This window comes from Myotis myotis, unplaced genomic scaffold, assembly GCF_014108235.1.
Source record: "Myotis myotis isolate mMyoMyo1 unplaced genomic scaffold, mMyoMyo1.p scaffold_m19_p_7, whole genome shotgun sequence".
NCBI lineage: Eukaryota > Metazoa > Chordata > Mammalia > Chiroptera > Vespertilionidae > Myotis > Myotis myotis.
The window spans coordinates 11,782,490-11,805,694 of record NW_023416379.1 but is presented as its reverse complement, the minus strand read 5'-3'; the positions used below and the strand labels follow the sequence as shown (position 1 = coordinate 11,805,694).

Sequence of the window (23,205 nt, the reverse complement as noted above, 5' to 3'; positions counted from 1 at the left end):
TTTCTTCCTTCTTTGAAAAAAAATAATTGAAAATAAGATTAAATTATTACGCAGTATGTATTGTTTCACATTAGTTCATCTCTTGTTTCCCAGTTTAATCTTTTGAACAGTTAATCAAAATGTTTCATATTAGAATAGAAAGCCATCATCAGCAAACACATCATTTTATCATATTACTTTTTCTAATCATCTATCTATCTATCTATCTATCTGACCTTGTACAGTGGGCCCTTGGAATTCACAGATTTGCTGTTTGTGGGTTTGTCTATTAGCAAGCCGATGTCATGTAAAAATCTGCGAAGGAGAAAATACTATCACTTACCTCAGAGAGTTACCGTGAGGATTAAGTGAGATAACGAATGTAAAACCTGTCACTGACAGAATCTGAGACTTAGGCTGAGAGGACTTTAACAGCCTGTCATTTAGCTGGGAACCAGCAATCATTCACCATCCATATCTCACTAATGACAGTCATGGATTGATGGTTCCTGATAGAGAAATTCAAGCATCTCCTGCATTGAGTGCTTGCCACACACCAGACCTGGAGCTGTGGGAGACACACAAAGCAGCAGTGGCTGCTTCGTGGACCTGAGAGTAAAATGGGAGACAGTCACATGTCCAAATAACTGTAACACTAGATGCTTTGTGCCATATCCGGGGCTTAAACAAAGGGCTGAGGCAGACGAGAAAGAATCTCTTTTAGTGAAATATCACTAGTTCATTAAAATAACAAATTTTCTTAAGACTTCTCTGAACAAGAAAGGTCATCAATTGACCAACAAGTTGCCTTAGTAGATTAAAGTGACCAAGTTAATCATTCCAATATCTAATGGTGTGCACAAGTGGGTGTGGCAAGGCAAATGAGCATGTACTGCATGCAAACTGCAAAATGCCTGTGGTTAGTACAGCTTCACATAAAAAAACAACAACAAGAATTCCTACCCTTAGGGAGGGAGAGGAAGCAGAAATCATTTGGAGAAGGAACTCGGTTAGGCAGGAAAACAAGGGCTCTCCATAGAAGCCCCAACTAGGGCACAATGGGAGCTAAAGACCAAGCAGCCTTCTCCCTTCTGCCACCTCTTCCCTAAACTAGATGAGGATTCACCTGTGGGCATCCTTTATTCCACTTCCTTCTTGCAGCTCAAATAATAATGGAGGCCCAGACCAAAAGAAATATCTGGGGGTAGGGCAGGGAACCCCAGCATCTACCCCACTCCAGCAGACCAGGTGTAGGGAAAGGATCCACCCATTCTCCAGAAATTCCCACAAGGTTCTGAACAGTCCTGGCCAGGAGGTTGGGTGGAGGGAGAGTTGACCTTAAGAAGATGGGGTAGAGAATACCAGGGAAATGTGGATGGGTAACTACAATGAAACTACTCTGCAACCTGGAGATCTAGGCAAAAGTTGTGGGATTTTTACTGTAGGCAACAGGGATCCAAAAAATGTTTAGAGAAGAGACTTAATGAAGTATTTGAAAGAGGTATTTGAGAAAGTGGGTCAACCTGGTTGGGTAATGACAGGAACTAGAACACAGGGAGAATCTGGGTCAGAGGAGCAGTGGTAGGGCTAGAAACGAGCTGGCTAAAGGGGAAGGAAGAGAAAGGAAACCCGGAGAATTCATCACAAAAAACTATGAACAGACTGTAGTTTGTGGTGGAAAAGACAAGAGGAGAAATAATCACTAAAATTTTGAGTTCAGAAATGATTGGAACACTGAGGTCAATACAGACAGAAAGGGAAGCCTGGAGAGCAAACAGGTTTGGGGCAAAGGTAAATGTGTTTGTTGAACTGGAGGTGATAGCTATATTTCTTGGGCTTTCTGGCAGTAAGTACATTCCTCTCAGGTCCATGCTGATAATTACATGAAAATTATAATAGAGTGAAGCATATGGTGGGGAAGCACATAATGCACAGGGTTTTCACTTAAAAAGTGAATTATTTCCTGTTTTTAAAGGCTTTTAATTTAAAAAAAAAATCCAATTTACAGTTTCTTTTGAAAACTGGAAGACATGGTAACCAAACCAGCAGGCATTCTCAAAGAGCCAGTGATGTGGTGACTGCCCCTTTAAAAGAGACAAACACCCAGCCTTGGGGAGTGTGGCTTAATTGGTTGGGCATCATCCTGGTTCAGTTTTGGGAGGCAGCCAATTGATGTTGTGCTCTAGCACTGATGTTTCTCTTTCTCTCTCCCTCTCCCTTCCTCTCCCTTCCTCTCTCTCTCTCTCAATAAATAAAATAAAATAAAATAAAATAAAATAAAATAAAATAAAATATAAAATAAAATAAAATAAAATAAAATAAAATAAAATAAAATAAAATAAAATAAAATAAAATAAAGAGACAAATACCCTTGTCTCCCCACCAGGTCCTGGCCACTCGTTTTTGACTTGTCCCATCACTGGAGGCATTAATTTTGAGCACTCGAATAGAGCAGCACTAGGGTAACTAGAATACAAACAAATGATTGTGCATATAAATATGCATTAACCCTTTCTAAGCCACCAAGATACCGGCTGGTAAACATTAAATGCCTCTTTTCTTAGTACAATGAAATTCTGCTTTAGTAAGAGAAGAGCAAGTGTAGTATTTTCTAGATAACAGAGCGAAATTATATGGAATCAACCTACACATGATTACTGCATTCTAAATCTTAAGTGACATGTTATGACAAAGAAAAATCCCACGGTGTCACTTTTATTCATTTTATTCGGTGCAATAATGGTATCAAAGTTAACTAAGAAACTGGTGTGTTTAGGGATGCCCACTGAGATATGTAGGGCTGAAATGACACAATGACATAGGTCTGTCAGGGTTTGTCTTCCAAAATGTACTTCAGCGAAATCGGGAGGGAAGGATGGGGAAATGCTGCTGGTTGCTGTAGCTGGATGATGAAGGTTCAGGAGCTTTGTTCTGTTTTTAATTAAAATGAAAACAAATACAGGTCAATCTTTAAGGGAAGAAATACAATCTTGCTTTTATGATTCAACTCCACCTGGTGTGGGAGGGCTGGCGGGCAGTGAGCCACAGCGATGAGGTGCTGGAGGTGACAGCGACAGCACAGCACCCCCACCCAACATCAAAGCGGGGAAGTGGAAGCGGGGAGGGAAGAAGCCTCCCCACAGGGAATCTGTCTGCTCTTCAAAAGTGGCTGCCACACAATGTTTACCTTTTTCTTCCCTGTAATTTAATTGCCAAAACATAGGATGACTAACCCATGTGTCATTTCCTCCTCGCCTTAGACTGAAAGCTCCCCACTGGGGAGGATTTGAAGAGTCATCCCTCCAATGGTGGGCTTCAGGCCTGGGGTTTGCTCAGAGCCAGAGCTGGTTTGTGAGACTGACCAACCACCTCCTCCAAACAACTTACAAATATAAAACTGCATGGGTGACGTTGAGATTTTAGGGGGGGGAGGGGGACCACAGCAAGTACTTACTCATATAACTCCCCAAGTGATCTCTGTAAAAAATTTAAGTATTTTAATTCTAAACATTTGGAAACAACCTAAATTAGAAAAGAATAGTCAAACTATGATATCTCCAAGCAATGTCATGTTAAGGTAAAGTTAGGCTTATGTTTTAGAAGATGATTTAATTTATTTTTGGAAGTCAGACCTATTATTACATGTCACGCTCAAAGAAGTGAAATGACTTAAAGCCACAGAGTTAGTAGGAGGTGCAAACGGGTATGAACTCACGCTCCAGAGTCCACATGATTAGCCAGACTAGAAAGGCACGGTGAGCCAAGTAACAAATTTAAACTTCGGGTGAGAAGTGGGGCCTCTCTGTCCCTTGGTCAGAATCTGGGCAACCTCAGGGCTGAAGTGTCTATGCCACATGGCTTTCTGGATGAGGCCCTGGCAGGCAGCAGAGGAGGGGGTAATCTGGGAATACAGCTTTTGTAGAAGACTATTTTTAAAACAGAATATAGAGTACACACATAGATATGAAGGAAAAAATGTTTACTTCTATGGCCTGGGATCACAAGTAATTTTTATTTTGTTTGTACATTTATTTTCTATATTTCCTACAATATGAAACATCATCCTATCTAATAAAAGAGAAACATGCAAATTGATCATAACCCCGGCACCCTTCCCATGGGCTAATCAGCAGGATATGCAAATTAACTGCCAACCAAGATGGCGTCCGGCAGCCATGCAGCTGAAGCGAACAGGAGGCTTGCTTGCTCCAGTGACGGAGGAAGCCAAGGTTCCCCACCTGCCGCAGCCCAACTCTGAGCTGCACTCTAAGCAACTATGTTGCAATTATAGAAGCTAAACAAGCTCCAGAGACCTGTTTTCAGCCAGCTTCGGCCTCAGAGCTTAGAGCTTCAGTGATGGCAACAGAGTTTCAATTATAGAAGCCAAACAAACCTAGATACCTGCTTTTAGCCAGCTTCGGCCTCAGAGCTTAGAGCTGCTGTGATGGCAACAGAGTTTCAATTACAGAAGCCAAACAGACCCAGAAACCTGCTTACAGCCCTCAGAGGTGGAGCCGGCTCTCAGCTCCAGTGACAGCTATAGAAGGTAAATAAATCCCAGAATAAAAAAAAAAAAGAAAAAAAGGAGAGGCTGGGAGCTTAAGTTGCCCTCCAGCTTGAAAACGGCTCTCAGGCTCTCAGTCTCCCCAAACTGGCCAGACACCCCAGTGGGGACCCCCACCCTGAAGGGGCTGTGACCAGCTGCAAACAGCCTTCAGCCCGTCATCCACGCTGGCCAGGCACCCAAGTGGGACCCCCACCCTGATCTGGGACACTTTCAGGGCAAACCAGCTGGCCCCCACCCGTGCACCAGGCCTCTATCCTATACTACAGGCAGGGCGGGACAGCGCGAGCTGCCACCCAGGCCCCATGTGCAGCCCTGGGCAGTGAGGCATAAGCCCTGCCCCCATCCAGGACCCCTGTGTGCCACCCGAGCCCCTAGTCGGGACCCCTGTGCCGCCTAAGCCCCGCACTGCTAAGCCCCGCCCCCAGCCGGGACCCTATGACTATTGGAGAGCAGGAAAGTGCCGCTGGGCCCTGGGTTGCTGTGGTGATCCGGCCATCAGTAAGTAGAAAAGTGCGGCTTGTAGGCAGCCCCCAGCTGCGGGAGCAGGAAAGCAAGCCCAGCCTGCAGGCAGCCCCCAGCTGCACCTGATTCGGGAGCAGGAGAGCAAGCCCGGCCTGCGGGCAGCCCTTCTCCCCGGTCACCATGAGGATCCAGGAGCAGGAAAGCAAGCCTGGCCTGCGGGCAGCCCCAAACTTTCCCTGCTCCCCGGTCACCATGGTGATCCGGGAGCAGGAAAGCAAGCCTGGCCTGTGGGCAGCCCCAAGCTGGGCCTGATACGGGAGCAGAAAAGCCCGGCCTGCGGGCAGCCCCCAGCTGGGCCTGCTTCCCGGTCGCCATGGGGATCCTGGAGCAGGAGAGCAAGCCCGGCCTGCGGGCAGCTCCAAGCTGGGCCTGCTCCCCGGGTGCCATGGAGACCTGGGAGCGGGAAAGTTCGGCCTGTGGACAGCCCCCAGCTGGGCCTGCTCCCTGGTCGCCATGGCGATTCGGGAGCAGGAAAGCCCGGCTTGCAAGCAGCACCTCCATCCTGGCTATAGTTCAAGGGAGAGTACAACATGCAGCAGAGGCCAGGAGCCTGAGAGATCAAGACAGAGGGGCTCCTGCTCCAAGCCTCCATGATGTGGCTGGGGGCAGGCCCCCAGCAGACACACACACACATACACACACACACACACACAGTGCCTGCTCTGAGCCTCCAATGTGGCTGGGGGCAGACCTCCAGTGGGGAGACACACGTACGTACACACACACACACACACACACACACACACACACACAGCAACTGCTTCGAGCCTATGTGGCGCGGCTGAGGGCAGGCCCTAGCAGACAGACAGACAGACACACACACACACACACACACACACTCACACACACGTGGGATGCCTGCTCCAAGCCTCTGCTGCCAGACTGTGGCCATCAGTCGGACATCCACTGAGGGCTCCCGGACTGTGAGAGGGGCAGGCTGGGCTGAGGGAACCCCACGCCCCTGTGCACGAATTTCGTGCACCAGGCCTCTAGTATAGAAATAAAATAATTAAAAGTACCCCCCAAAAGTACCAAATTCACCTAATGTTCTTTGTAACATTAAAGGCTACATTCAGCATTAGCTGTATAGACACCAGTATATCCAAATTGTCATTAGAAACTCAGTCCACAAGTAGCTAGGGACTTGGTATCATGTAGTTCCCATTTGAAGCTGCTCACAGTCAAGGGGAGAGGTATGTTAACAAGTCATTCCTGACAGTGTAATGACAGGTCCAAAAACAGAGACACAGGCTCAATATCTGTTCTCCAAGTGCCTTAAATGAATGGATATGCCTCTGGCTCTCTGTCTTTGACATCAGCTATTTGGGAAGTATGGATATACGAGGTATTTTTAACAGAAGCTTAAAACAAATCCTAGATGCTTATCTACATGAGTCAACCATTTATTTAGTCTACTGTAATTCCACCAAGAAAGCAAAACAATAACTTCCTTAAAAGACTATTTGCTTTTGATAAGAAATCTTGTTCAAAAAAAAAAAAAGAAAGAAAGAAATCTTGTTCCATTAACAGAAAAGTGAAATTAAGATATATGTAGTACAGACTAACTTCTGTAATACCACAAAGTATGACATAGAAAAAAACAACAAAAAACACTTTTCACTAAAATGCACCAGCTTGCAAAGTATTTGGATGAAGTGAAATGAACAGTGCACAAATAACTTTAAGATTATTAACTGGCCCCTAAAATAAGACACCAGCCTTCAACTATTTTTTATTAAGACCCATATGTAGAATATAGATTTTCCATCCCAACCTAAGTAAGCACACATATATACATATGCATAGATAACAAACAAAAGTCTAATGTTTAATTCTTTTATCATATGTAATGCACTGCGATAGTTCCTATTCTATTTCATTTTTTAATTAAAAGCATGCTGGGTGTGCCAACTGAATTGATTCTATTGCCTATTAATAAGCCTGCAATTTGGGCAACAGTGCCCTAAAATATAACAGAAGTGAAACCATTTCTAGAGACATGATTTCATTACAGTTGTATCCTTGCGCTTCTAATAATCAACTTACAACAGGTCTCAACACATACTCAATCATTTCATGTGTGGGTGTGAGAAAATTTCTTCCCATGTCTAAGATCAAGTGAGCTCTTGATGACTACCATCTTTTCAACCACAAAGGGGAGCTTGCAATTATTACAGAGCTCTTTGTCCCACGGTAAGGGGAACAGCTTTCCCAAGGCATTACCAATTTCATTGCCAGCCACACTCTCTCAGGAACTTCGCTCTTCTCCAGGGATGCTTAACTTTGTTTCACTTTGTGTGTTGCCTGGAAAGAAATGGAAAACCAGGGGCAGGCAGGCCTAAGTGGTTGTGTGAAAATAGAGTCAGACAGAAGTTATAGTAATAAAACTTCAATTATTCAACATCTTTAGTTTTCCTGAAAGGAAATGAATAATACTGTGCTGAAAGAAGTTGTAGTCATAGACTAGAAACACAGGCCAAGTTGTGCAAAACCGTTCAGGATCTCCTTAAACCTTATTCTCGCCACAAAGAAAATAGATGCTGCCGAAACCGGTTTGGCTCAGTGGATAGAGCGTCGGCCTGCGGACTGAAAGGTCCCAGGTTCGATTCCGGTCAAGGGCATGTACCTGGGTTGCGGGCACATCCCCGGTGGGGGGTGTGCAGGAGGCAGCTGATCGATGTTTCTCTCTCATCGATGTTTCTAACTCTCTATCTCTCTCCCTTTCTCTCTGTAAAAAAATCAATAAAATATATTTAAAACAGAAAATAGATGCTAATGATATGACTAATCATCTAATGAAGATAATACTTTTTGCCTCAGCAGATGAAAGACTTTTAAGAGTAAAATAAAAGGAAACATAAGGGACTTATTGTCAAAAGCCTCTCTATGTAAGCCCTCAACACAATGTTTTCTATCAGCTAAAAAATGACTTCAAAGAAATCAATGTGAATGTATGAAAATGGAAGAAATCATTTTGAGAGGTCCTGTCCACAGCTCCCTGCATAATGCTTGGCTGTCTCCATCAGTGTGCAAAGACATCAATAATTTTAATGCAAACATATTGAAAAGTGCATGCACACCCAATGGAAGAAATCTCAACACCTGGCTTAATGCTGTCCTTTAATGTGCTATAAGTAAAACCAGTTAAAACTCTCAAGTTCTTGGCCACACTCCAGCCTTGTGATTCCGACTGAGACAGTTGTGGGTGTGGGGAAAGAGGGTTTCTGATTTCATAAATTATTTCATACACTTGGGAGGGAACAGCAACCATGGTTCTCACAATGGGTTCCCGCACAGCCTTGCCCAGTACTGACTTTGCGGCCTTGGGTGAGTCCCTTTACCTCTCCAAGCTTCAACTCGTCATCTGTAATAGAGAGACAATGAGAGTGCCCAACTCACAGGGTTATCATGACATTCAATGAGATCATGATGATCGAGTATTGAGCATAGCGGCTAGTGTAAAGTAATAATTCAATATATTTTAATTGCTATTTTTATTTTAAAGTGCTACACATACTAAAGTATCAAGAATATTGCTTTGAATTAGCTGACTTTATCCCAATTTCATCATCTATTGGTTCTGTGAGCTTAAGAAGTTACCCACTTAGTGTGTATCCATAACTGGGTGTAGCAAAGATGAACGAGTCTGTGTGTGAAGTGCCCTCAATTGCCTGAGAAGTCTAATTAGAATGGATCCCGTGCTATTTGTTGAGAGCCTGCTCATTGCTAAGCCAGCATCTCCTCAAGTGGGCACTGTGAACGCCTAGGCCCTAATAGGAGTTTTACAGGAGGTCAAGCCCTCATCTCCAAAAGACAGTTGCAGTTCAGAAAGCTTGCAGAATCCTACCTTTTTCTGTACCACAGGACATCTCAAAGCCTGGCCGGCGCAGTGAAGTTCTCTTAGGGGTTGCAGTTTGCAATATTCCCAGGGAATCCTTTCCTCAATGGGCATCACTAGGGAGTTGTGTTCTGTGGGACACACTGGCCAGTTCCTGGGCTAGTCTCTCAAAAGTGAGACATACAGAGATTCCATGAGGCCTCTGGGATTAAAGATTGTACCTGGAGAAGTGTACTTTGGCCTTTAGATTTCTACGAACAATACTGAAATTGTACTATATGATTCTGATATTCAAAAAACGACTTTTCATACTGTTGTTATTAAGTTACAAGTGTTGGGGGGGGGCATTGCAACAAATTTGACACATTGGATGAGAGAAGTTTCATAATTTTACAGATGAAAACTTACGAAAACAACTTGTTTGTACAGCAAAACCAGTCTAAGACAACTGATTTATCTCTGTTGAATAGATGCTTAGCATAGAGAAGTTGGAGAAAAGTGGCTGCTGACCTTTCCTAATAATGTCAGGATGTTGATGCAATGTCCAAGCTGCAATTGTGAAGTTGATGATAAATATGGGAGAAATCTTTCCTGTCCCTACAACACGCTATGTTTCCTAATCTTGCTTCCATGTTAAACATGCATTTTGCCATTGTTCGGATACTAGAGGCCCAGTGCACGAATTCATGCACAGGTGGGGTCCCTCAGCCTGGCCGGCAATCCAGGCCTAAGGCGGGGGGGGGGGGGGGGGCGGTGGCCGGCAAGGGGGAGGGACCATGGGAGGTTGGCCTGCCAGCCCTCCCATCGGGGCCGACGGGGGGGGGGGGGGGGGGGCGGGGGGGCACAGGAGGTTGGCTGTGGGAGTGCACTGACTACCAGGGGGCAGCTCCTGCGTTGAGCGTCTGCCCTCTGATGGTCAGTGCGTGTCATAGTGACTGGCTAACCAGTCGTTCCGGTCGTTTGGTTATAATGGTCGCTTAGGCTTTTATATATAGAGATATGTAACTCAATATTGGCTTTTCTCTCTAGAGTCCAAAAAATCCCATATGACCAAGTAAAAAACAAAGTTAATCTGAGTTTTAAAAGTTAAACCTGTCAGTATTTCTCTCTTTCACACACACATATGGTTTCACTTTCACAAATACATTTTTCAAAAAAATCAGTAAGAACCAAAAAGTTATTAGAACAGGGAAAAAAAATTCATGAAACTGTGAAAGGACTCTTTCTTACTAATCCTTAGCATTTATCCAAGCACTTACTATAAAAGGTGACAGATACAAAGCATCCTAAAAATTTTACATTATCTTATTTAATTCAGGATGATTGTAATTGATAGATAACATTATTAGTTTCCTTTTTAAAATGATAAAATATTTCATATAGATCTGTATATATACACACATACATAACACACCTATATTCATAAGCTATACATGAGATATACATACCTCAAACATCCAAATATATCTATATATCTATATATCTATATCTATCTATACCTATACCTATATCTATACCTATATCTATACCTATATCTATACCTATATCTATACATATACATATATATATATATATATATATATATATATATATCCCCATAGCTTATAAGATAGGACATTTCCAATAAACACAATTGAAGCCCAAACTTTCTTCATCACATGACCCTCCTGTTTTCTGGGTTGTATGTGTGAAGAAGTTGAGGCTCTGAAAAGCTGAGTGACTCAGCCCCGGTTTCTGAGCTGGCATCTGAACCCAGCCTGTCTGACTCTAGAGTCCATGAACTCCGTCACTGTGCTCTAAGGCTGCCGCTGTCAGAGTCACCCTTCTTAGAGGTGAGGAAATTGAGTCAGAGAGATTTAAGACATTGCCCAAGTTCACACAACTACTGAAAAGCCCAACTGGTAATAAAACCCACATTACCTTTATTTATTTATGACCCTACTCTTTTGGTCTCAAAATTAACATGAGGAAAGTAGCCATGTTCAATTTAGTTTCTTATAAAATTTATGCTTATGAGAAATTTCATCTCCCTCTTTTTAATTATTTAAGTAATCACTCTTTACTAGACTGTTAAGGGAATAGTCTAATGAGAAGTGCCTATTTTACCTCTTGCAAAGGTTGTTCTCTTTGCTTAGCATCAATGCGGCTCCTAAAAAATGCTCCATAAATGAAGGTTTCAGTGGATTAAAATGCTGCTTCGCAAATTTCAGTGGGCATGCCAGTCACCTGGGGATCTTGTTAATATGCAGGGCCCGGAAATGTTGCATGTCCAAAGCTCTTGGTAATGACTGTTCTGTTGGTCCCTGTAAGATATACTCTGAGTAGCAAGAGACTAAAAGAACCCTCATTTTTCACTGGGATCTCACAGTGAATCTCTTTCAAAATGAAAGTTCCTTGAGATATCAGTTTTATATCATTTTATTTTAATGTCTATTCCTAAAATTGGAACACATCTATATATTTTCAATTCTCCAACACTTATTTCCACATTAGATTTCATTTGTAAGACTAGGACAGGCAATATGTTTCAGAATCTATATTTAGGGTGTAATTTCTGACACCTGGACAGAAGTGTCAATTTAGAAATTATTTGAGCATATGGTGGAAAACACAAAGAAACAGGATAAGAAGGTTTGTGAACATACATGTATGCACCATATATAAGGAAAAAGCAATCAATGTTTATTGACCAGAAAAATAGCAAATCTCTGTTGGGAGAGAGATGGTAGCTTATCATACATGCAATGAAGCATGAAAGGTAAGATAGGAGAGAAAAAACAGACCTTACAAAACTCCTATCACATTCCACAGTCCTGAAAATTGTACTGCTTCTGCACATTCTGCATTCTGCATTGCTGAATTTATCACAGTCCAATAAGAGCACCTGGTTAGCTACTAACTGGAATTTGAAAAAGGCTTAATATTTCAGTGGCAAATGTGATCATTTCTAAGAGAAATCAAAGACTGTTAATTCAAAACTTTACTGCATAAATTTGTTCCTCCAAAGCTTTTCTTTAACTTGATCTCTCCTGGAATGAACTTCCCTTGAAGATGAAGAGCAGGAGACCCTCCCCAAGGCGTTTAGAATTGGAGAACACCCACCTGCATCCATCCCACTTTGGATGCGCAGCGTGAATGTGACTGGGGTGAGTGACTGAATCTCTCTACATCTCAGTTCCCTCCATAGCTCTCAAAATTGTTGGGATCAAATTAGATGAAAACAACAACAACAACAACAACAACCACTTGATAAATCAAAATATATATGAAGATAGATTCTTAAATTGTTATTTACATACAAAACTCTGATTGGACATGTAACAGTGATCAAAGGATGTTTAAACCCTGGCGTGAAATGTTGATGGGCAAGAGTAGTTTCCTAAGAGATTTTTACCCCACAGATTCCTTGTGGGAGAGAGGGGCAAGCTGTTACTTCCTGCCTGAAGTCACTGATCATTTTCAGCATCATTAAAAGTGGGGCAATAATAATAAATGCATCTTTTGATACCATTAGCAGTACATGGCACTAAAAACACTTAGCCTGACTCTAATCAAATCTCTTGGTCTAACTAGGTTTACACAGAAATGCAGGGAACAGCACACCAAGTAAAAGACAACACTCAGAAGCAGTCAGTCCAATTTAGGACGTGAGCTGTGTCACAGGACAACTGAGCCTGATTTTCTTGCAGGAAAATAAAACGTTTGTGGGTCGGGGGCAGTGGTAGATTAAAAGCGACTTAAGAGACATAAAAACTAACTGCGATGTGTGGACCTTGTTTGGATCCCTGTTTATACAGAGCAAAGGTCAAAAGACACTTTAGGTTCGTGGGAAATGTGGATATGGCTGGAGTATCGGATAATGTGAAGACATTACTATTAGTATTTTTAGGTGTATTCATGGCATTGTGGTTATGTAAGAAAATTTTGAGAGGTGCAAATGAAATATTTAGGGAAGAAATGCCATGATGTCATCAATATATTTTAAATCCCTCAGAAGAAAAACTGTGTCTGTTAAGATATTTACTACAGCACAGCTATAGTCTGTAGTGTGTAGTATACAGGATGAAAAGGGCAAAAGAAGAAAGACGACAAAGAAGAAAGAAAAAAGTGTTTCCTACCTATAAGGCAAGAGGGTCTCAAAAGATTTTCAGACCCTTGTGAGCTAGGACAGTAGGTTCAGGGCATTTCTCTATCTTTTATTTTATTCTCTTGGCAAAGCAGGGGCTTCCAGGAGGGCGGGGGAAGAGGAGGAATGAGGAGGGGGGGGGGCAATTCTTGGTCCACGTAATTCCCCAAATAAGCAATCTCCATTCTAAATTCCTGGCCTGGGAGAAGGAGCAATTCAATAAACAGATCTCATGTTGCAGTGGTCCCATGGGCTAGTAAGTCTCAAAAGTGCCCTCCTTTGGGCTGAAATCAACCACATTGTAATCTCAGGTGAACTTGCTTTTGTGAATTGCAATAGAAAGGCTGAATTAAATCCATGCAGCCATTTAAAAAGTAATTAACAACCCAAAGAGTTGTTTATCTATTTTCCCTGCAGGAAACTTTATGCACTGGTAATTCAACTATAAGCGGATTTCATAAGTTTTAATACCGCCTTGTTCCCTGTCAGAAATATGAGTGAAATAAAGTTTTGTTTTCCTTTTTTCAAGAATAGAGTGTCCCATAAACATCATTTACCTCCGACCTTTAGGCACTTCCACTAAACACACTCAATCATGAAATGGAGCCAGATGCTCCTGTTTCCAAGGGTTTTAATTTTGTGATGAAAGAAAAGAAAAACTGTTCTTTCCCTTCCAGTAAAATGAAAACATGTTGAACACTGAATAAAAAGGCTACAAATTGTGCTTGTAATTTGAGTTGGAAAATGCTGAATATAAAAACAAATGTGGTTCTCAGTAAAGATAAACTCCTGTCTAACCAAGGACAAGTTGACCCCATTAAATATAAATTAAGAGTCGCATCCAAGAAGGAACAAGAAATACACATTACCTTTCTCATACTTAATGCATTTAAGGTTAAACTTAATACTTTCTCAAAAAAAATATATAGACAAGCAAATTACTTCTGACTTCATAAGCAAGGAAGTGTTATTTGAATCATACAGAAGACACGAAGCTTGATAAGATTCACAGCTGAATGGCCAAAACAAAAATTCTACTTTTACACTGAATATTCCTCAGTTGCAATAAATTACTTGAAAATGAGTTCTTGGTTTATCTGAAGGCTAACTGTTAAAATAAATATAAACTTGGAATTTTTTCCCAATAGTATGGTGAAAAGCTTTTAATAAAATGTTAAGTTGAAAAAATAGCAGAATATAAAAGCATGCAGACATTACATAGTAGAGTATGCAGGTATTAGTTTTATGTTGTATTTATACCTTACACATATTTTATATATATAACTTGCCTACCTAATCCTATCTAATAAAGAGGGAATATGCTCATTGATCCTCATGCCATTGCAAAGATGGTGGCACCCACAGCCAATAAGGAGGGAATATGCTAATTGACTGCCAAGCCCTCAAAGATGGTGGTGCCCACAGCCACAAGATGGTGGTGCCCAGTCCCCTCAGCCCCACTGGGGCGGCAGGTGTGCGGCAAGGCTAGTCCCCCACCCCCAGGCAGGCCTGCCCATTCTGTGCGCCTGCCTCCAGAGTCCCCCGGTCCCCTCAGCCCCCCAGCCACCCAGGGCTGGCCTGAGGCACAAGCAAGCCTTGGATGGCGGCTGCCCAGCTGCCCAGGGCTGCCCGAGGCTCAGATAACCAGGGCCAGCCAAGGCTTGCGCTGCCAGCAGTGGCAGCAGCAGAGGTGTGATGAGGTGTCGTCTTCCCCTGATCGCCGAGTCACTTCCTGCCCCTGAGGCCTCCCGGACTGTGAGAGGGGGCAGGCCAGGCTGATGGACACCCGCCCTCCAGTGCATGAATTTTCATGCACCAGACCTCTAATATTTAATAAAAACAAATAGTAGACAGTATGTAAGTGTGTGCGCTATGTTTATTTGTTGTGGCGATATATATTTGTGTGTATGTGTGTGTGTGTTGCACACACACACCAAAAATCATGTCCTTAGTGATTCTCTGTATAACATCTTTTTTGCAGGATTATGATCTGTCAGGACAATATCATTTGTCAATAGCTTGCTTGTTCCACAACTGCTCTGCCTTGTAAGCATTAGGAAGATCTTTGGGAAAGCAGACAGGAAAGAAATCTCCATCCTAAAAGAAGTTTATTTGTGTGTGTGTGTGTGTGTGTGTGTTTTAAAGAGCTCCAGGATAGCTTTATTAAAAGGGAGAGATGGGATAACATGGAGCCAATTAGCTTTTACCTTGTTCCAATGTTATTTTCCGCTTTTCCGACACACACACAAAATCTACCTAACCCAAAATTACCATATATGAGACACAGGGCTTTCTGCAAACATAGGGTATACTTTCACACAGTGTGTAGCTCCCAAAGAGATAGGAGATAGTTCTAGGAGATAAAAACTAGATTAATAGATCTTGTAAGCATTAGGAAGATAGAAATGGCAGTAAGTAGTCAAGGCTCATATGATAATAAGGCTTAATATAGAGCTCATGTCACAAAGGTCTAAACACTGTCCCCAAATGATCTTCAAGGTAAAACAGGCCCCTGATGGCCTCAATGTATAAGCATCTGCAGATCTTAGGGGATCACTGACCCACCTGGTCCGATTCAGTCTACCACCTGCTCCTCTATTCTTAAGACTGCCAGCACCTACCTCAAGGCAGCTTTCCGGGTGTTGCCTGTAAAAGAGGCTCAGAGATTCCCAACCCTTATCAGAGATGAATTTAGATATTTTCTTGAAAACATGTGCATTGTTTCCTAAGACATCACCATAGTCATGTATGCAATTTCTCAGCAAACAACTTAGTGCACGTCACCTTTCACCGTATTCTCTGAAACCTCACCACAGCATTCATGTGCTAATGCAGGAAATAGTTATCTGGAGCCTGTTATCTACCAGGCACTGTACCAGGTACTGGTGGTGACTTAAAAAAAACCTCCATTTTGTCTCTGTCTCATGGATCTTCTAGATTCTCTCTCATTCCACTCCCCACCCACCTCCCAAAATAAAACTTCTTCAACTCCCATTGAAAGGCAAGGCTGGCAGTTGGTTCCAGATTCATACTAGAGCTCACAGTTAAAATTTATTTCCACATCGGGTTAGAAACCACCATTTCATCTGCATCAGTTAAATCTCTCCCAACCCCTCATCCCCCAAGGTAAACAGCTATTTTGTTATATATACAAGGCCGAGAATGAACATCTGGAAGATGACATCAACATGACTTTTCAGTTGCAAACACGCAAAATTACTTCTAGTCTAATGGGGGGTGGGGAGGAAAAAAGCAATCTGAAAGTTTGACAATATTTTCCTTCTATCTGCAATGCCAGACTTCGAGTACAGCAGAATGAATTCTTCTATTTTAAGTCCTTATTTTCAGACTTTTTATTTACAGACAACAGTTGGACGAGACATATTTTATTTCAGGTTTTGATTCTCAACTAGAGTCAGCCCTAAGTCTTTAACAACAGGGCGGCAACTGTGTTTTCACTGCCTTCTCACCCCATCCTCACTGAGCACCTACCTATCCACTACAGAACACTCATTCCAGAGGGAGTTTAGTGAACAGCCTATGGCTCTGCAGCACTAAAACACAGCTGGGCTTGAATACCAGTTCCGCCATGCACTGCCTGAGTGACAAGGCAAGTGGCTGAATAGTCTATAAGCCTCAGTTTCCACTACTGAACACTCATCCCTACTGAGTAACCATCATGTGCTGGCCACTGTTCAAACTACACAGCTCTTCATGGACCTTGTATTCTTGTAAGGGAAATACAAATGAATGAAATAAAAGCGTCAATTATACACTCTGTTGGAAAAGGATAAATGCTCTAAAGAAAACTGAAAGCAGGAAAGGGAATATGGAGTTCTGGGGGCGGCAGGTGGGTTACAGGTGGTTAGGGATATCCTCCCCAAGAAGGCAACACCTGGACAAAGACTGAAGGAGGAAAGCTGTCTGGATATTTGGGGCAAGAGGGTTCCAGGAAGAGCAAGCAGCACATGCAAAGGCTCTGAGGTAGAAGGGTGCCTGATACCTTGAGGAATGGCAAGAAAGCTGGTATGACTGGAAGTATGAGTAAGTGTGCTGAAGAATGAGGTCCAAGAGGCAGTGAGGGAGGCAGAAAAAAGGGGCCCCCATATTTGTCCAATTAATAGTAATAATAAACAGCAGTGAAAAGTAAGATGGTTGGCATTTGCTATGTACTAACTGCAAGTCTAGGTGGGTTATGTGTGTTATCTCCTTCAAAATGCAAACCAATAGGTTACTTTAATATGTATAGAGTTGACTTCATGCTAGAATACACATAGCAGAGAGTCCAAAACTCTATAGAAAATATTTCCCTGAAAATGTTTTTTTTCTGCCTTAACAAGATTAAAACCTTTGCTAAATGCTGCAATTAACTTCCTCATGCATCTTAAAAATAAAAACATAATTCCTTATAAATGTCAGATGTATTGCTTATTTCCATATGATGGTTTTTTTTATATGATTTTCAAATCTGTGTCACTACCACACGGTTAAAGCATTCACTTTATGCAATGAAAAGTTGATAGCTTGGGACACTATTCAGAGCTCAAGTCGAGCTTGAACAACATCCTTTGATTTGTTTAGTGAATCCTTTAACATAAAGTCTTTCTTTTCTGAAATATCTCATATAATTCAATGTTCAAGTGTTACAAATCACTTCTCCTAGAGCCAGAAGATACGGTACATGTTGTTCTCTGGCCTGTTCCTTCTTTCTGCTGTACTTTCACTTACAAGGCATCCTTGCATGTAGAAATAGGCATGCCAAGAGAGCTGGGCTTGCTAAACATTAATTAGTGTAAGCATCAGACGTACCCTCATAAAGAACTTCGGTAGACATTTCATTACTTAGTTTCCACTAATTAGAAAGTAATTTGAAAATATCTCCTAAACACAAAAAGATTGTTCAGTTCAACCCAAGAAACATTAATTGAGCACCTTTGTCGGATGCTAGGAAGGTAAAGACAAAGCTGGTCGCTCCCCTCAGGAATTTACAGACTACAGGGCTGATAGGATCTCAGACCTTGGAGATGAAGGAAAGTCTGGGCAAGTGCACACAATGACACAGAAGGTGCCAGAATAAACTTGTGCTTCCTTTTAAAGAAGTCACTCACCAAAACACAGCAGGTATCGGCTGTCCCATGTCTAGCCAAATATAAAGGAGTGATGACTCAAGGACAGACTTTTTAATATTTCAATATTAAACTGTCTCTGACACAGACGGTAGCACTTTATCATAACCCTAACATTATAAAGTTGTTTCTACCATCTCAAAGCTGATTTGGATCAGAATTACCTGGGGGAACTTATTAAAAGCACCCATTCCCAGGCCCCACCCATTGGAAATCCTGATTTACAGTGTGGTCTTGGGGCTTTTATAAAGACTCAGGAGAGAGTGGGGAGTCTGGCAGGTTGGGGAGGCAAGAAGCACCAGACGAAGCTGACTCTGAGAACAATGAAGGTAAAATGTAATAAATGGTGTCTTCTGGCCAAAAACAGACTGTTATGCTAAGCCTGCCCTTTGATTTTCTAAACACGGAGAGCACTCCTGTCACTGATGACACCATCCAACTGCATAGCCAGCAACATATCTCAGGACCTAAAATGGGTGTGCATGTTTCAATTTATGGAAGCTTGAAAAATAAGTGACTGTGGGCTAATTAGAAAAATCACACGTGAAAAGAAAGGTGCAAAAAATCACTGACAATGCCTCTTCACTCAAGAGGTATCAGAACCTGAGTTCTTAGATTTTTTTTTCAATAAATGTCCCCAAACTAAGTTTTACTTTCTTTGTCATTAAATACCTACACCTTTATTGGACCTTTCAGCATCCTAAATATATAGGATGTTTCATTGAAAATCAAATGACAATACCTTCTTCCACCAGTAACCGCAGTAGACCCAAACTTGAAGCTGAGCAATCACACTTGCCAGCAGAGAACTGCTCTACAAAGTACCCAGTTAACAGCCCGGATGGCTCTACAACATCTGAAACTTCATTTGGAACGATGGGCGACAATTCGGGCCAGATTAGGACGGGACACACTGTTGGGCGGATTCACAAATGTGCGGTATTAAACGTGCATCTTCAAATAGGAGCCTGAGAAACACTTTTCAATGCTTAAAACAACCATGATCAAAATCCCACATATGTAGTATTAACATTTTACGATATGCTTAGCATTCTGCTATAGTGACAAGACAGATCTCATCTAAACTTTAATCTTAAAAGGTATGTAACCAACCTTAGTAACCACTACTAACATCTTGGGTGTCCATGTTTCAGACTGGGAATGGATACACGGTCCAGTGGGGCGGGAGGTGGGGAATGCAATCTTGGGTTAAGTTTTGACTCTTTTCTCATTTGGAAGCATGGGGTGGGGAAGCTGTCAACATATTCTGGACGAATTCGGTGCTATTAAATAACCGCCGTTCCATAGGGCAGAAGTAGGGGGAGAGGGGCCAAGAACCAAAAAACTCCCCAATAAGTCGCTCCTTGCTATCAATAAAGAGCTACTTAACAAGGATTTGCCTAGACTGGTGAACGGTTTACTGCTTTGACCTGGGGGAAATGCGGGGTAAATTCGGTTGTGGGTTCATTAGGTCCAACTGGAAGCCAATCACCTGGTCCCGAGAAAGACCAGCCTGGTCGGGACCTGACTCGCTCTCACACCCAAGGAGCCAAACCACCTGAATGAACCTCGGGCGCAGGCAGCACTCGGTAAGGCGCGGCGCGTCGGGCCAACATTTCCCGACTTTTCCCTAAAACCACACACGGACCCGGGGGTTGCAGCCGCAGAGGGAGAGGCGGCAGCGAGGGCCTGGCCGCCCAACTGCTGAGCAGCTTGGTCCAAAGGACGCCGGCGAGAAGCGTCCTGGCTGCTGACTCTCCCTGAGGCGGCCTGGGTCGCGCGCCCCCGACCCCGGGCCCTGTCACCTCTCGCCGGCCGGTGGAGTCAGGAAGTCTGGAGACGAAGCGGGGCTGGGAAGGGGGAGCGTGGGGAAGCGCCAAGTTGGTTCTCCTGATCGAGGGGCAGGGGGGACCTTCGTGCGCAGCGATCGGAGAGCAGTCACTGAGTTTTTACTCGAGCTGCCATCGGCCAGATGGCGCAGGACTCGCGGGGTGCAGACGGGGACCCCGACTTCCTCCAGGCCCAGCCCGCCGCCCGCCGAACGCGCTCTACTCACCCGGCTCGTCCGCCCGCAGCCGGAGCGGGGCGCAGACCACGAGCAGCAGGGCCAGGAGGCCGTGCCCGGCAGCCCCCGCCTGCGCGCAGCCGCCGCGGGCACCGGCCACCATCGCCCCGCCGGGCGCCAGCTTGGCAGGCTCGGCCTCCCCTCGGCGGGCGCAGCGCCGCCGCTGCCCGGGCCGCGCCGCCTCCTCCGCGGCCAAGCGCGGCGCCGGGACTGGGCGAGGGCGGCCCGGCCCCGAATCCCATTGGGGCGGCCCCGGCCGGCCGCGGGGGGCGTCTCCCGCCCCGCCCCTCCCCGCCCCGCCCCGCCCGGCCCCCGAAGGAGGAAGTGGCGCTCCGGCGGCGGCGGGCTGCGAGGCTGGAGGCGTGCCCCGCGCTCCCGGCTGCCAACCCCTTTTCCCGCCGCTCCTCCTCCCCGAAGCCAGTGAACCTGGGAGCGCGGGGAGCACCTGGTGGGGAGACCTGCCCGAGCCGCGCGGTGTCCGCGTCCTCCCCGAAGGGCCTGAGCGCGCAGTGGGCGCTCCATCCAGAAAGGGGTGGGCTGTCCCAGAGGGACTGGAAACATTGTGATGATAGGATGATGATGATGATGACAAGTAAGACCCAATTCAAGCTCCTCCCTTCATTCATTCAGTCATTCTTTCATTCATCCATTCAAGATAAGATCCAGCTAAGATCCAGCGGTGCAATTTGCAATCGGTGACGTGGAGAGTGCTAATGATGCACGTTCCGGGAAATCTAAGTAGAGGACGGTTGAGGAGACTGCGGGGGGTCGGAGGAGCGGGGGGGGGGGGGGGGGGGGGGGGGAGGTTGGGGGATGGGGCGGTGGGCTGGAATCCGCCTGGAAAGGCCTCACTTAAAAAGTGGCATCTAGCCCCAGCCGATTTGGCTCAGTGGATGGAGCGTCAGCCTGTGGACTAAAGAGTCCCAGGTTCGATTCAGGTCAAGGGCACATGCCCGGGTTGCGGGCTTGATCCCCAGTGTGGGGCGTGCAAGAGGCAGCCAATCAATGATTTTTCTGATCACTGATGTTTCTATCTCTCTTTCCCTCTCCCTTCCGCTCTGAAATCAATAAAAACATGTATTTTTTAAAGTGACATCTAAACTGAGACTCCAAGGGTGAGTGGGACTCGGGAAAGCAGAAGGCGTGGGGGACAGAAGAGCAGACACAGTGTGTCAAGGAGCTGGGGGAGGAGAACCAACAAGGTGGCTGCAGCGGGGTGAACAGGTGGGCGCACGGCCAGGTGTGGACGCCGGACCACAGACCATGGGCCAGGAAGGAAGAGGGCCTCCAGGGGCACCTGGAGGATTCTTAACTTCATCCATAGAGCAAAGAGCAGCCAAGGAAGGTTCAGACAGAGAAGTGAGAGCATCTGATTCTCTGGGCGGGAGTGTAGAGAAGGGCTTGGGGGAGGGCAAGGTAAAAGAGTGGAGATTACAAGGTTATCGAATGAGGACGCGCAGTGGGAATGAGCAAGGAGAGATTAACATGTACTTTAAAGACTCTCTGATGTCTCCAGCGTGCTTACAGTCCTCCCCCGCTTTCTCTGCTTCCCACCTAATGGCACCATCTCCTGGCGCCCTGCAGTTTTCCTGGCTAACACGCAGCAAGGCTACACCTGCAGGTGCTGAGAGGAGGAAGGATTGTTGCAGGGAGAAACAGCAGTGCTTCCCAGGTCCAATTTTGGCCTGTCAGGTGCTCTTTGGAAACCTAATAGATTCCTTTCATGCATTCCTTTTTGTCTGTCTCTATTTTTTTCTTTTTTGGTCTCTATTTTTTAACTAAATAAAATAAAAGTGCTATTGAATCTCAGATGAGATTGTCTTCGGGGCTTTGCTTTCTTTAAAAAAAGCAAAATTTAGAGGAAAGAACTTGGGCTTTAGAAATGAGGCTTTTAAAAAATATACATATATATTTTATTGATTTCAGAGAGGAAGGGAGAGAGGGCTAGAAATAGAAATGAGGCTTATCCAAGTCTGATTCCTGGATCGGCCACTTTCTTTAGAGAGGTACTCAATAAGTAGTAGGTTTATCATATTTACTTTGAAAGTAGGTTCACACCCATGAAAATATTGAATATTCTTGCAAACGAAACATAAAAAGATATATTGAATCACTTCCTAACTCCCCCTCCCTGTTTCTCCACTCTCTTTATTCTTCCTGAGAAGGTGAGTTTGGGCAGCTGTGCTGGCTCTGACAGGTGTGGCTCTGGGAGCTAGGCATGAAGGAAGACAATGGGGGCATTGATTGCTAGTGAGGAATTCACAGGGCAAGGCAGGTGGGCTCTGGGGGTTGACCTTTTCCATCTCAAGTAATACCTTGATAAGAATGAAGTCATCTATTCTATACCAGAATCCTGAGCCAGCACAGGGGAGGAATTTAGGATCTGGTAACAATGAGAAAACAAAAAGGCCAGCTGGATCCTAGAGCTTTTATTATGTCATTTCTTCCTTGAAAAATAAAAGAATATCTCTAGTTAAAAACATAGTAAAAGAAAAATATGAAAATAGAACAGATTAGCAATCATATTTTTGTATGTAAGAAATGTTGAAATGGATATACTGTACTTCAACCACATAGATTTTTATGTTGAGCATGTGTACCTGTTTTATTTTTGAGATTTTATTTTGATTTTTTTCTGTTATAACACATTATGAGATCTCATAACATAAATTATTTCATTAAGAAACTACATAATTTCTCATGAAGAAAAATTAGAATTGTCAGGATTCATCCACAACACCTCACATACTAAGATTCAAGAACTGCTGATCACATGGAACATCTGTCTAGAAGGGCCACTCCCGGGCTATTTCACATTTTAGCCCCTCCCCTCACTTATCATCCAGTCTTCCTTATTTTGCATACCTTACTGCAATTTATGTTTATATTTGCTAGCTCTCCTGTAAAAAATAGAAAACAGCTGGTCAAGGCTGCCTTGTTTTATGTATAAAATATATATATTCTGTATTGCTTAGGTAAGAT

At 43.9% G+C, this 23,205-nt stretch overlaps 1 protein-coding gene across 2 annotated transcripts in view; it reads right to left on the bottom strand.

Moving 5' to 3' along the window:
- The window catches only part of DCBLD1 (discoidin, CUB and LCCL domain containing 1), a 54,228-nt gene extending 33,784 nt beyond the window's left edge, over positions 1 to 20,444 (bottom strand). The window contains exon 1 of one of the 2 annotated variants that reach the window (XM_036317074.1): positions 20,215 to 20,444. In XM_036317074.1, the coding sequence (XP_036172967.1) occupies positions 20,215 to 20,326 (112 nt within the window). In that variant the 5' untranslated portion in view covers positions 20,327 to 20,444. The remainder of the gene's footprint in view (positions 1 to 20,214) is intronic. The other variant, XM_036317073.1, reaches the window with a different exon arrangement.
- Between the last annotated feature and the right edge of the window lie 2,761 nt (positions 20,445 to 23,205).